At 45.0% G+C, this 13506-nt stretch overlaps 1 protein-coding gene and 1 long non-coding RNA gene across 5 annotated transcripts; one reads left to right on the forward strand and one right to left on the reverse strand.

Annotated features, from left to right (window-relative positions):
- The first annotated feature begins 739 nt into the window (after positions 1 to 739).
- Positions 740 to 7459, forward strand: LOC310838042 (uncharacterized protein). 3 transcript variants are annotated; one of them, XM_083725426.1, is made up of 5 exons: positions 744 to 1036; positions 1593 to 1675; positions 3491 to 3607; positions 5071 to 5224; positions 7197 to 7459. In XM_083725426.1, exons 2-5 carry the CDS (start codon positions 1654 to 1656, stop codon positions 7312 to 7314), a joined length of 411 nt encoding a protein of 136 aa, XP_083581552.1. In that variant the 5' UTR covers positions 744 to 1036; positions 1593 to 1653; the 3' UTR covers positions 7315 to 7459. The 3 variants fall into 3 exon arrangements, 2 of the variants coding, with proteins under 2 accessions (XP_083581551.1, XP_083581552.1); XM_083725425.1 differs by lacking the exon at positions 1593 to 1675 and having other exon boundaries at positions 740 to 1036; XR_014560653.1 differs by lacking the exon at positions 744 to 1036 and having other exon boundaries at positions 1057 to 1675.
- A 1387-nt stretch (positions 7460 to 8846) lies between these two features.
- LOC310836254 lies at positions 8847 to 12720 on the reverse strand. 2 transcript variants are annotated; one of them, XR_014559955.1, is made up of 3 exons: positions 12582 to 12720; positions 9683 to 9802; positions 8847 to 9469 (listed from the first exon to the last, which is right to left on the reverse strand). It is a non-coding gene; the product is annotated as an uncharacterized lncRNA (long non-coding RNA). The 2 variants fall into 2 exon arrangements; XR_014559956.1 differs by having other exon boundaries at positions 9683 to 9799; positions 12582 to 12699.
- Between the last annotated feature and the right edge of the window lie 786 nt (positions 12721 to 13506).

A 13506-nucleotide genomic window follows, 5' to 3' on the forward strand; every position in this document is an offset into this window, starting at 1 on the left:
TCCCTCTGTCCACACAAACGCTGGGCCAAAACCTTTTCCCCAACCCCCTGCTTCCAAAAATAGACTCCTGCGAAAAAGAGGGGCTATTTGTATTTGTTTTATGCTTTCCAGGGGGGGTTCGGATGAATTTGTTTGACATTTTCCAGAGCAGAGTTCCAGTCAGATCAAACTCCTTGAAGATGAGCCTCCCTGTTGTTTTATAATTGTCCTTAAATAGGTTTGTATTTTTCGGGGAGAGCCAGACACCCAAATATTTTATTTTCTTTACCACTGTTATTTCCGTTTTGCTTTGCAACTGATCCCCCCTTTGTTCCCCGTTCATATTTTTTATAATAATAATAATATAATAATAATTTATTATTTGTACCCCGCCCATCTGGCTGGGTTTCCCCAGCCACTCTGGGCGGCTTCCAACAGAGATGAGAAATACACTAAAATGTCACATATTAAAAACTTCCCTGAACAGGGCTGCCTTCAGATGTCTTGTGAATGTCAGGTAGTTGTTTATCGCTTTGACATCTGATGGGAGGGCATTCCACAGGGCGGGCGCCACTACCGAGAAGGCCCTCTGCCTGGTTCCCTGTAACTTGGCTTCTCGCAGTGAGGGAACCGCCAGAAGGCCCTCGGAGCTGGACCTCAGTGTCCGGGCAGAACGATGGGGGAGGAGACGCTTTTACCATCGTTTTTGTTTTATTCTTGTTAATTTTCAGTCCGGCCAACAAACCGAAGTCTTCAATTACTTTTAATGCTTCGGCTGTCAAGATTTGTGGTTCCTGTAATGTCAAAACTATATTGTCAGCGAAGGCTTTGACCTTGTATTCCTTTTCTCCACACTTTATCCCTGTAATTCTTTCGGTCTCTCTTATATTTTGAAGTAATACTTCCAGTATTTGTTTTTGTTTTTTGCATTCCAGGGGGGTTTGGATGAATTTATTTGTCATTTTCCGGAGCAGAGTTCCAGTCAAATCAAACTCCTTGAAGATGGACCTGCCTGGCAAGCTGTTGAGTTCCGTCCTGGAAGGAAGTCAAGATACAGGTATGAAAAACATATGCAGTGCTGGGGGTTGGACTAGATGACCCTCGGGGTCCCTTCCAACTCTACTATTCTATGAAAACAGCAGCATCCAGGTGCAAAAAGGAATGATCAACAGACTTTGTGTGTGTGTGGAGGGGCGAAGGCGGACTCCATGATTTGCAGCACTACCAAAACAAGCCCTTTAAAAAATTCAAATAGGGATTTCCTTCCTTCTTTTTCTTTTAAGAATGGGGCAGACCCATTGGTGTCCATTATTAAGGACAGTCAGTCCTCTATTATGAATAAACAAGAAAGCAAATGAGAGATACATACCTGCAGTTGCCAGTCTCAGAAGAGCCAAGATTTAGGGAGTGGGAGGATGTTTCAATATTTCACTTGGGAGGGTCTTACATTCCATAGACCAGCAACGATCCTTTGGCTCATTGCCAAGAGAACATGTTGATCTTCGGAGTGTAGGTGTAGATTTTTTAAAAAAATAAACAACAACAACAATCACAACAACCACCGAGCAGTAGTTTCATTCAGTCTGTCAAATGGGGAACATACTCTTCCTCAGGGCTCGGGGGCCAGTCGTGTTCCAGCCATGGCTACTTGTAGTCTATGTTTTCCTCTGCCTCATGCCAGGAGACCTGTCAAAAGGTAAGTTGACCTCTGCCAGCTAGTGACATGTTCTATTATTCCTCCCTGCCAGACTTCACTTTCCTGTCTCTTCTTAAAAAGTGACAAACCCCCAAGCTGCTTTCTGAATTTGGAAGATAATTTGCAAGAGTGATGTTAAATTTCTGCAGAGATGTTTTCAGGGGAGGAAGAAGAAAAAAAAACTAGCTGAGAAAGGGTTAGCTGCCTTTGGAGAGCACACACATATTGGGATGTCAGAAGAGGAAAAGGATTTTCTATTTATCTTATATTACAACATTTAGCTAAATATTCTTTGAATTTCTTCCAATCCTCTTGTGTCTCCTTTCTGGTCACGGATTCTTCCAGTCAGGTCGGCCAGCTCCAAAAAGTCCAACATCTTCACCTGCCATTCTTCTATTGTTGGTATTGATCCATATTATTTCTCACTATTGCATTTTTATGTTTGCAAACAGCACATGATGGTTCTCTTACATTGTTTTGATATTTTCTTTGCCATTGAAATGAATATATGTTGCAAAAATGGTTCCACAATTTATGTAGCTTACTTTGAATAGCGGAGAGTGAGATGACTAACACAGCACTTGGCAGAAACCGAACCACAGTACAACGGAAACAGCGCTGGTTGTGATGAGTATAGGTTGGAATGCAAACTGCTGCCTTTTTACATCCCTACAGACCTACGCTCCATGGAGGTGAAGGCGGCTCACTGCTAGCATGATGTTGATTAACTTTCAATGTACTTGTTGTGGTGATGTGTGCAAGAGGTGGAGGGGCTTGCAGATTGCGTGGGAATCTAAAAAAATATACATCTCTCTGTGATCAGAGGCACATTGATGTCCTCTTCCCCCTGAGGTTCATTTTAGTAAAGGTCATTGTGGCATGATTAGAAAGGTTTTGCCCAATATTATCCTGAAACAATTAGCTTTATTCAACCAAACTGGATGCCTGCTACCTAAGTCCACGACAATTATGTGCTTTTATGGGAAAATATCAACAGTGTCCCTTTGGCAGGGGAGAGACATCCCCTTAGGTTGGGATCACCAAAGTTACAGGTGACAATAGCTTCCAATTCTTGAAATACAATTTTTGAAAATGTACCCAAGAAAAAGTGTGCCTCCACCCTGGTGATAGTCCAAGAGAGTTATCCCAGTGTGTTTCTGAGCACAATTCAAAGTGTTGGAGCTGACCTTTAAAGCCCTAAACGGCCTTGGCCAAGTATACCTGAAGGAGCATCTCCACCCCCATTGTTCTGCCTGGACACTGAGGTCCAGCTCCGAGCGCCTTCTGGTGGTTCCCTCACTGCGAGAAGTGAGGTTACAGGGAATCAGGCAGAGGGCCTTCTCGGTAGTGGCATCCACCCTGTGGAATTCCCTCCCCTCAGAGGTTAAGGAAATAAACTATCTGACTTTTAGAAGACATCTGAAGGCAGCCCTGTTTAGGGAAGTTTTTAATGTTTGAAGTTGTTGCTTTTTTATTATTGTTATTGGGAGACGCACAGAGTGGCTGGGGCAACTCTGTATGTATGTATGTATGTATGTATGTATGTATGTATGTATGTATAAATAAATAAATAAATAAATAAATAAATAAATATTATCATTATTCCATGGTCAGTTTGAAGCTGCAATTCTGGTAGCAAGCCCCACCGAACTCTACAGGACTTGCTTCTGAGTATACACATATAGAACCCTTCCTACGTACTCCTCAGGCAGTACTATAAAAAAGATAAAATTGGTGCGGTGAGCATTCAAGGTAAGAACAATGCATTTAGGCAGGGAGACGCTGCAATAAAACATGTCTCTGTCTCTTTAACAGCAGATGGCTTGGTCTGCCGGCAGTGTCTCTCTATGTGGCCAATGTCACCGTGCATTCCATATAAAAATTTCTGCCAAGTCCGTGGTGGTGCCTGCTTCACCCTGAAAGTCTTGGGGGGTAAGGAGCCTTTCTGGAGGTCATGCATTCTCTAAGTGCCAACCTTTTATAGAATTGGTCGTGTTGGACGCGGGACAGCATTCTGCTCCCAGGCATCCCTTGAACTATGCTGTCTCAAAGTGCTGGAACTGAAAGCAAGCCTCACATGTTATCTCACTGGACGAGATCCAGTGGAGTCCGCCCACTGAGGTCACGGAACCTAATTTCAGTGGGTCTACACTGAGTATGAGTTGCCTGGATATCACCAAATATTTTTATGCCAACCTGGTAAGGCAGGCCGTTTTCAAAATTATGCACATCCCAATATAATTCCTCTTCACACTGGAGAGCCAATGTGGTGTAGTGGTTAAGAGCAGTGGACTCGTAATCTGGTGAACCGGGTTCGCTTCCCCGCTCCTCCACATGCAGCTGCTGGGTGACCTTGGGCTGGTCACACTTCTTTGAAGTCTCTCAGCTTCACTCGCCTCACAGAGTGTTTGTTGTAGGGGAGGAAGGGAAAGGAGATTGTTAGCCATTTTGAGACTCCTTAAGGGGAGTGAAAGGTGGGATATCAAGTCCAAACTCTTCTTTTTTATTATTGTCTTTATACCAATCACCAGTGAAGATGTTATTGGTTATTTTGTATATTCAGTCTTATGGTTTCTTGGCACTAACACTGGATGGTGTTGCTGTTTTTCAAAGCAACTTTGATGGCTAACAATTCATTTCCTCCAGTTCCATAGTTAATTTGTGTCCTTTCATGTATGCTCCTGTCTCTTTTGTAAAACTGTAATATGCCTTATATTGATGGTATAGTACAATTTATTACATTCTCTAGAAAGGAATTGCGATAGTCCTTGGGGCGGGGGGAAGGTTTACTGGTATATGACACACATGACAAGATATTTATGCTAACTAAGCTGTACATTGTGGTGTTACGTTGGTCACAATAAATGTTGCATGTAAAACATATTTCAGATAAAATCTCATCACATTTTCTTAATGCTAAGAACCTTAAAGAAGAGATTAAAATTTAAAAATATAGATTTTTCTCTTCATTTGTTGTGTGTGTGTGTGGGGGGGGGAGAGGTGTTTTTGTGACCAATGCAACGTGCTCACCCAACTAAGCTCATCCGATTTTATTCCTAACATAAAAATTATTGTCAGTTCACTAAATGTGAAACCAAAACTTTCAGTACAGTAAAGGGTCATTAAACTATTGTCTGTTTCCTTGGAGAGGTCTTTAACTAATCTTTAGAAAAGAATTAGAGAGGTTCTGAGTCATCTTGGGTGTCATGCTCCTGGTTGCTTTACTCATGTGCAAAATGCCATTTCGAAAAGCTGTGGCCAGATAAGGAAAATTTGGAAAGTTATCTTTAAAATAACGCAGAACATGTTAACTCTATGAAAAAAATGGGTTTGTAGGCGGACATTTTCTTGGAATTTCCCTAATACAAACTCTTTTTCTCTTTTCGCAATTCCAGAAAAGCGGTTGGAGAAACTTATGCTAGGTTGCGAAGAGGATGCAAAGCACAAATGTGGAAGTCAGTGGAGACACCCCAAAACTGATTTCCATTACATATTTAGCTGCTGCTCTAATAAAGACAACTGCAATTGGAAACCCTGGATCCGTCCATGGTAACCCCTTTCTCTGAAATTGCCATAAAAGTTCATTCCATTTTCATGGAGTAATCAGGCAACCTCAGTGTGGTGTAGTGGTTAAGAGCAGTAGATTTGTAATCTGGGGAACCGGGTTCGCGTCTCTGCTCCTCCACATGCAGCTGCTGGGTGACCTTGGGCCAGTCACACTTCTCTGAAGTCTCTCAGCCCCACTCACCCCACAGAGTGTTTGTTGTGGGGGAGGAAGGGAAAGGAGAATGTTAGCCGCTTTGAGACTCCTTCGGGTAGTGATAAAGCGGGATATCAAGTCCAAACTCCTCTTCTTCTTCTTCTTCTTCTTCTTCTTCTTCTTCTTCTTCTTCTTCTTCTTCTTCTTCTTCTTCTTCATTGTCAGCTCACTGTATTCCAGAGTTTTCTGTGTTCTCCTCCCATTCCCCCTCCCCATTTTGTTTGCCACCATAGAATGCAGCTACAGCACCAGCCTGCCCAGTGTGTTAAGGCAAAGCACTATCGATGGTGTTTCTGGGTCACTGTGCCTTTAATCAAAAGCTTCCTGTTTTCAGGTTGTGGCCCTCTTCTTCCTTTCCCTTCGGAGCTGCTGGGAGACTAATGATGAATGGTTCCTCCACATTTAGCTGGCAATACCCAAACCACTTACCTAGGAGTAATAATCCCTGAAATAAATGGGATTGTGGTGTTTGCCCTCCTAGGTGTGTGACATCATACTGGGTTCATAAGGCAGCAGGGAAGTGAGCACAGTGGTGGCACAGGGATAAATAGACCGTTAAATGTCCGGCAACCCTGTGTGATCGCCACAAAAGTGGTGTCAGTGGTGGGATTCGAACCCATGCCCCCGAAGAGACTGGAGCCTTTTGTGGCAATCACACAGGGTCCCCGGACGTTTAACAGTCTATTGATCCCTGTGCCACCACTGTGCTCATTTCCCTGCTGCCAGCAACCCGTTACTCTCGGGTACACACTGAGTCCAGACAGTTGTTAAAATTGAAGCAAATAAACAAGTTTATTTTATAAGTATTAACAAGTTTGTGGTTTCTCAGAATATTCTTGTCAGTTTCTTTACTTTCTTTACCGGCCTATACCTTCCTAATACCTTCTGACTGATTATATCAACTGTTTGACTGACTCCTCCTAACCGGTTCTCTCACTCTCCCACATCAGACTAGCCCAACCCACAGACTTATCCTCTCAGTCTCTTCTCTAACTCCAGACTGACTTCTTAACAACTCTAACTCCTCCCCTTGGGTTCCTATTGGTTAGTCATTTTACAATTAGTTAACCCTTTCCTTATGAACCCAGTATGATGTCACACACCTAGGAGGGCAAACGCCACAGGGATGTACTTCTGTGTGGACCTGTATAGGATTGTGTTGTTCATCGGCCTCTGATCCCTGTGACAGCGTAGCAGAGGCACTTGACTAAAGCAGGCAGAAGAGAGAAAGTCCTACTGAACCAACCAGTATACAACTGGTATATGCTTGGGAGCTAGTGTAGGGAGGAGATGGACTTTTAAAGCCCTAAACGGCCTCGGTCCTGTATACCTGAAGGAGCGTCTACACCCCCATTGTTCTGCCCAGACACTGAGATCCAGTGCCGAGGGCCTTTTGGTGGTTCCCTCATTGCGAGAAGTGAGGTTACAGGGAACCAGACAGAGGGCTTTCTCGGTAGTGGCGCCCACCCTGTGGAACACTCTCCCTTCAGATGTGAAGGAAATAAGCAGCTATCCTATTTTTAAAAGACATCTGAAGGCAGCCCTGTTCAGGGAAGTTTTTAATATTTAACGCTGTATTGTTTTTAACACGTGATTGGGAGCCGCCCAGAGTGGCTGGGGAAACTCAGCCCGATGGGCGGGGTATAAATAATATATTATTATTATTATTATTATTATTATTATTATTATTATTATTATTGATCTTGCTGCTTTTCACTGCCTTAAAAAAAAACAACCCAGTGCGCATTGGTGCCTTTACAGGAAGAACTTTGATAATGAAGAAATAAGCCAGTTTGAAAAGCTGAAAAGCACGGAGGCGCCTGTGACAACATCGAAGGGACCAATTCAGAATTTGGATGGCAGCAGTGCCCCCATTTAAAGTTGCCTTGCGTTGGTGTTAGAAACTGGTGATTCTGAAATCCAGAATGATTCCTGCAGTTCAGTGGCGTGTCTCGGAGGCAAAACATCCTCGGCTTAAGAAATGAAAGGAAACTAATGTTTAATAAAAAAATCAATAGGCGTAATGCCGTTAGATGTGTGTGTGTTTCTTGCATCCACTTGTCCATTAAACTTGGAGGGCCTCTAGCGCCATTGATTAATGCTTAGCAACAACAGTCACCTTCAATGGCCTGGTTTGCAGTCAGCAGTCAGTTAGTGGCCCTTTTTCTGATTGCCCCTGCTATGAACCTAGCAACCTTTGCTGTTATCTGCTCATTTTGATCTGATAGAAGAAAGGACATTGTGGCAGTGGTTGAGCGCCCTGGGATGGTTAGTACAAGTGGGGTGATGATCTCGTTCCTCAGGTCTTTGTAGAGAGTACAGGACAGTAGGACATGTGCCGCTGTTTCGGTGCTACCATCTCCACAGGGGAAAGACATTTCTCAGGTGGGATCTTTTGGAATCAACCCTCAAGTACCGTAGATAGCAAAACATCCAGTCTTGCAAGTGCAAAAGCACGTCTGTATTTTGGGCTAATAAGTTTGTGCAGATATGAGGCCAGAGAATCAAAATGGAGAGGTGGAAACTGAACATACCAAGGGCAGAATTTCCTTATAGTGGCCAGGTTGTTCTGATGCTCGATATCTTTTAGACATTGACCAATTACCGTATTTTTTGCCCTATAGGACGCACCGTCCCATAAGATGCACCTAGTTTTTTTGGGGGGAAACAAAGGGGGGGAAATTATTCCCCCCCCCAAGCACGGGGCCGGGGCAGGGGAAGCCCGAGCTTCCCCCGACCCCAGCCCTCAGAACAGCCAACTCTCCACAAGCCGTGGGAGCCCAGCGCAGGGCTCCCGCGCCTTGCGGAGAGCTGCGTGAAGTCTGGGTGCACTGAGCTCAGCACGCCCAGCCTTTAGCATGCAGGCAACGCTCCCCACAGCTTGTGGAGATCTGCGCAAAGCCTGGAGAGCGAGAGGGGTCAGTGCGCACCGACCCCTCTCGCTCTCCAGGCTTCAGCGAAAGCCTGCATTCACCCCAAAGGATGCACACACATTTCCCCTTTATTTTTGGAGGGGGAAAAGTGTGTCCTATGGGGCGAAAAATACGGTAGACTGTTTGCTTTAGGACCACTATGCACTATTATACTAACAAACTGTGGGAGGCAGTGGAAGACAGGAGTGCCTGGCGTGCTCTTGTCCATGGGGTCACGAAGAGTCAGACATGACTAAATGACTAAACAACAACAACATGCACTATTATTGCATCAAGAATATGCTGCAGGAGCTGGCTTTATTAAATCTGTTTATAGATGACCGTAGGAATTTATTTTTCAAGGACCTGCTAATCGTTGCCATGTCTGCAGCTAGAAACATAACAACACAATATTGTGAACAGCTACTAACTTTAAAGGGATGGTGAGACAGAATATGAAATATTGCCCTTATGGAAAAGGAGCAAAGCATCTTAGAGTATGGCTTACTCTGGGACAATCTACGAAGAGAGTGGAAGACACCTGACAGATATAAGCAATTCTAAACTACTTACAAGCATATTTTTTGACTATATCATTTACATGATTGTACAGCAGATTCATGGAATGTTTCTTGGGGGAGGGGGAGGGTATATGTTTGGGTTTTTTGGCTACATGTATTTCTAGAAAGGGAATAATAAAGCTAATTATGATAGTAAACATGTTGGAGGAGACACCTGCATTACAACACCAGCCTAGAGGGGCCCTTAAGCCACTTCCTGCCCAGGAGGAGCCAATGGGGAGCCTGGGTGGGTGGAGTCAGCCAGAGCCAGAAGGCTCTACAAGAAGAAGACATAGCTATGTGGGTTATCACATGGGGCATCAGCAGCAGTTCCTGACAATATCTACAATTTAAATGTCAAAGGTGGGGGGAAATCAGAGATGCAAGTTCTCTTCCTTTTATGCTGGTTTTCTTCCAGGCATCAAACACTTGTCATTTTCATCACAGCAGACAAAGGCACGGCGTAGTTTTTTGTCCCCACGTATCTGTTCAATTCCGCATACCTTTGTGTTTTTGGATATGCACGCCTTCTCTACTTTTTTCAAGGCACCTCCTGGGCGGGCTGGGGAGAAAAAGGATAGATGAAAGGGCAGGATATGTCCTCAGTACAAGCAAAGTGCGAAGTGTAGCCACTTGTCTCTTTTCGGGAAATAACATATCCTCCAAGTGCCCCAATTTTCAAGTAACAGTCCCGGAATTGCAGAAGCCATCCCATTTTCTGATTTGATCCTGCAATGTCCAGAGGGATGGTAAGTACCCACAAAATAATCCTTACCTTCGTAAATTAATGTGGTCAAGCAGTATCCATCAGGGATTGTGCAGGTAAATAGAGGCCAGCACATCTTATTGGTGTCTGGATTAGTAATTGTGCAGTGGTGGCATGTTATGGCTTCTGCTGCAAAAGAGACACACTGTTGTAACTCTTCCTTGCAGACAACATCCCTAATGTGGTGTCAGGATGCTGTCAGCAGCCCCCGGCTGGTTGCCCAGGAAAGTATAAAGACAAGGGAAAGTTTCTTACTGCCCTTTTTTCAATCTTTAGAGAGAGAGGCTGTAGAACGCAGCCTCTTGGATAATGGTGTTGTCCCAAGTGAATCTCCACCCGCCCCGTCTCTCCCACTTCCCCGTCCGTTTCCTCTACTGGTGCTGCTACGTGCCCTCTGTCTTTCTGCTCTTTGCTCTCCTACTTTTAAGGCTCATCAGGTTCTGGGAGACAGAGGATCTGGAATGCTTTCCAATGACGTGTCAGCTGGGTGCTGTTCTGGCTCTCCCAGCTTCTCCCCTCATCTGCCTTTGAGCTACAACCTCCCTCTAAACTGTCTTCTACTTCCTCCTCCCTGGAAGGGTCAGGATGGGGAGGCAGTCTCCACCATTCCTCCTCTGCTAGTCCCAGACACGTGGGAAAGATATAAGAAGAGTTTTCTTCTGCCAGATGAAAGGTCCCAAACATCCACCGAGCTCAGCATCTTGTATGTGTTTTTGTAGTCACTAGCTAGATGTTTCTCCAACATGTTTATTTACACCATTTCCACCCTGAAATGTCAACACAGATAGACATGGTCTGAGAGGGAAAGGAAGAGTTTGGGAGGATGTTGGTAGTGCCTATCCACCCATGAGGCAAGGTGAGGTGTTGACCTCATGTGGCAGGAGCCACAAGGGCAGCAGATCTGGCCTTCAAGGAATGCATTGTTCAGTACTGCTGCCGCTGCCAGAACAGGAGTGCCTCCTTGGAGCTCAGAAGCCCACCCTCAATGCCGCCTCTATAGCATTCTCTTGGCAAACTAATGCCAGCGTACTGGAAGAAGCAAAAATCACCAGTGTTGAAGCAATGATTCTTCAACATCAACTTCGTTGAACCAGTCATGTTGTGCGGATGCCTGATGATCGTCTTCCAAAGCAACTACTCTATTCTGAACTTAAGAATGGAAAGCGTAATGCTGGTGGTCAAGAAAAGAAGTTTAAAGACTCTGCCAAGGTAAATCCTTAAAAATGTAGTATAAACACACACAATTGGGAAACACTGGCCTGCGAGTGCCCCAAATGGAGAACAGCCTTTACCAAAGGTGTTGTGGGCTTCGAAGACGTTCGAACTCAGGGAGAGAAGGAGAAACGAGCTAAGAGGAAGGCACGTTTGGCAAACACTCACTGTGATCAGCTGCTACCCAGAAACCTATGTCCCCACTATGGAAGGTCCTGTGGATCCAGAATTGGCCTCCACAGTCACTTACAGACTCACTTTTAAAACCGTGTTTATGGAAGACAATCTTACTCAACTACGAGTGATTGCCAAAGAAAGAGTGGCCTCTTGGGGAATAGGTTGCGCTGCTGGTCTGCCTGGGGGAGAAATGGTGGGGGTCGCCCTCTGGGGTCTCCTGGACACTGCACCTGCTTGCTGGAATTTAGAGCAGGGGGGTACTAAAAGTGATTTCCTTGAGAATGGGCTTCTTGAAACGGGGAAGAAAGTAGATAGTGCCACGTTAAATCAGAACAAATGTGGTTGTGGGATTCATGGTGGGGTAGGAGAGAAGGAGGGTTTATCAGTAGGGGAAGGAGAAAAGGGAATGTTGGATGCAAAATCATGGAGCAGGGGCTAACAGCCATGTACCCAAAGGGAAACTGTGGGGAGAAGTGTCTCCAATAGAGAATCAGTGGAAGGGAATGTACCAAATGCCACATCACGGGGCAGGGGATGAAAAAGATTTATCTTCATTCCAGATCTGAAAGGAACCTATCTTCTAATGTGGCCACCTGTTTCAGACACCTGCTAAAAACATATTTCTTGCAGCAAACCTATCCAGACGCATACTTTTATTATGTCTTCACTTGTTTGAAATATTACTAATTTTATTGGTCATTATGCATATATAGAAACGGGAAGACTAATTTTTGTTGGTCTTTCTATATATGCGTGCACACACATATCGTTAGATGAAAACTACTTAGGGATTTTTCTCTTTTGATTAAGCAATCTATGCATCTTATGGCGGACAGACCATGCAACACACACACACACACACACACACACACACACACACACTGCAGAAGTAGCCAAAGAACACAAATCCCACATGCTTCTTCTTGTTTGGAAGTTGAAGGGCTATGGTTTCCTCTGCTTCCTCCATGCCCCTCCACTGCACAGCTACCCCTTCTAGCTTCAATCGCAAAGGCCCGTAAGAAACGATATTAGAGGCTTTTGACCAATCCCAGCTCCTATGCTATCCAGCAACCCTTTCACAGAGCCAGCATGGTGTAGTGGTTAAGAGCGGTAGACTCATAATCTGGTGAACCGGGTTCGCTTCCCTGCTCCTCCACATGCAGCTGCTGGGTGACCTTGGGCCAGTCACACTTCTCTGAAGTTTCTCAGCCTCACTCACCTCACAGAGTGTTTGTTGTGGGGGAGGAAGGGAAAGGAGAATGTTAGCTGCTTTGAGACTCCTTTGGGTAGTGATAAAGTGGGATATCAAATCCAAACTCCTCTTCTTCTTCTTCTTCTTCTTCTTCTTCTTCTTCTTCTTCTTCTTCTTTACAGGCCTTGTTGGGAAATGAGGTCCAAATGTGGAAAAGCAAGAAAGGCAGCAATGCCCATCAACTTTGGACCCCCCTAGTCCCTGCAAATATTTTATTGGGGGCCGAAGGGACCTGGGACCCTTCGAGTTGTCACCTATGTGACTTACCTCCTGGCATGAGGCAGAGCATAACGCAGACAGCAAGCAGCCAAGCTGGAGCCACACGAGGCTCTTGAATCTCCAGGATGAAGCCGTAACCCATTTTATAGCCCTTTGGTATGAACAGAGAGAATACGAGATTGTGCCACTGGGGCGCCTGTTTTTCTTCTGTGGGCAGTTGGGTTTCTACCACCCTGGCAGCTGGGCAGCTCGGTTGAGTGGAGGAGCCTGGAAAGAGCCATCTATTATATAAGTCCAGATGAAGCCTTATTGGCTTCTCTCAGGTCACCTGATCAACCTGGGCTTGATAGCTGCAGTAACACACAATGGCGCTTTAGGACAGGCAGATGTCTGACCGTGATGACGAACGAGGTTAATCCATCCCAGTTCTACTTGTGGCAGATTATATGGTATATCTGTGTTGTTCATAGAATCATAGAATCATAGAGTTGGAAGAGACCACAAAGGCCATCGAGTCCAACCCCCTGCCAAGCAGGAAACACCATCAGAGCACTCCTGACATATGGTTGTCAAGCCTCTGCTTAAAGACCTCCAAAGAAGGAGATTCCACCACACTCCTTGGCAGCAAATTCCACTGTCGAACAGCTCTTACTGTCAGGAAGTTCTTCCTAATGTTTAGGTGGAATCTTCTTTCTTGTAGTTTGGAACCATTGCTCCGTGTCCGCTTCTCTGGAGCAGCAGAAAACAACCTTTCTCCCTCCTCTATGTGACATCCTTTTATATATTTGAACATGGCTATCATATCACCCCTTAACCTCCTCTTCTCCAGGCTAAACATGCCCAGCTCCCTTAGCCGTTCCTCATAAGGCATCATTTCCAGGCCTTTGACCATTTTGGTTGCCCTCCTCTGGACACATTCCAGTTTGTCAATGTCCTTCTTGAACTGTGGTTCAAGGTGAGGTCTGACCAGAGC

The sequence above is a fragment of the Podarcis gaigeae genome (assembly GCF_964106915.1).
Source record: "Podarcis gaigeae genome assembly, chromosome: 2".
Lineage (NCBI taxonomy): Eukaryota > Metazoa > Chordata > Lepidosauria > Squamata > Lacertidae > Podarcis > Podarcis gaigeae.

Excerpts from the sequence above, each read along its gene's own strand:
- LOC310838042 (XM_083725425.1), top strand. The coding sequence starts at position 925 with ATGAATTTATTTGTCATTTTCCGGAGCAGAGTTCCAGTCAAATCAAAC. Across the intron at positions 1,037-3,490 it reads GGAAGGAAGTCAAGATACAG|CAGATGGCTTGGTCTGCCGG; the intron begins GTATGAAAAACA and ends TCTCTTTAACAG. Across the intron at positions 5,225-7,196 it reads AAACCCTGGATCCGTCCATG|GAAGAACTTTGATAATGAAG; the intron begins GTAACCCCTTTC and ends GTGCCTTTACAG.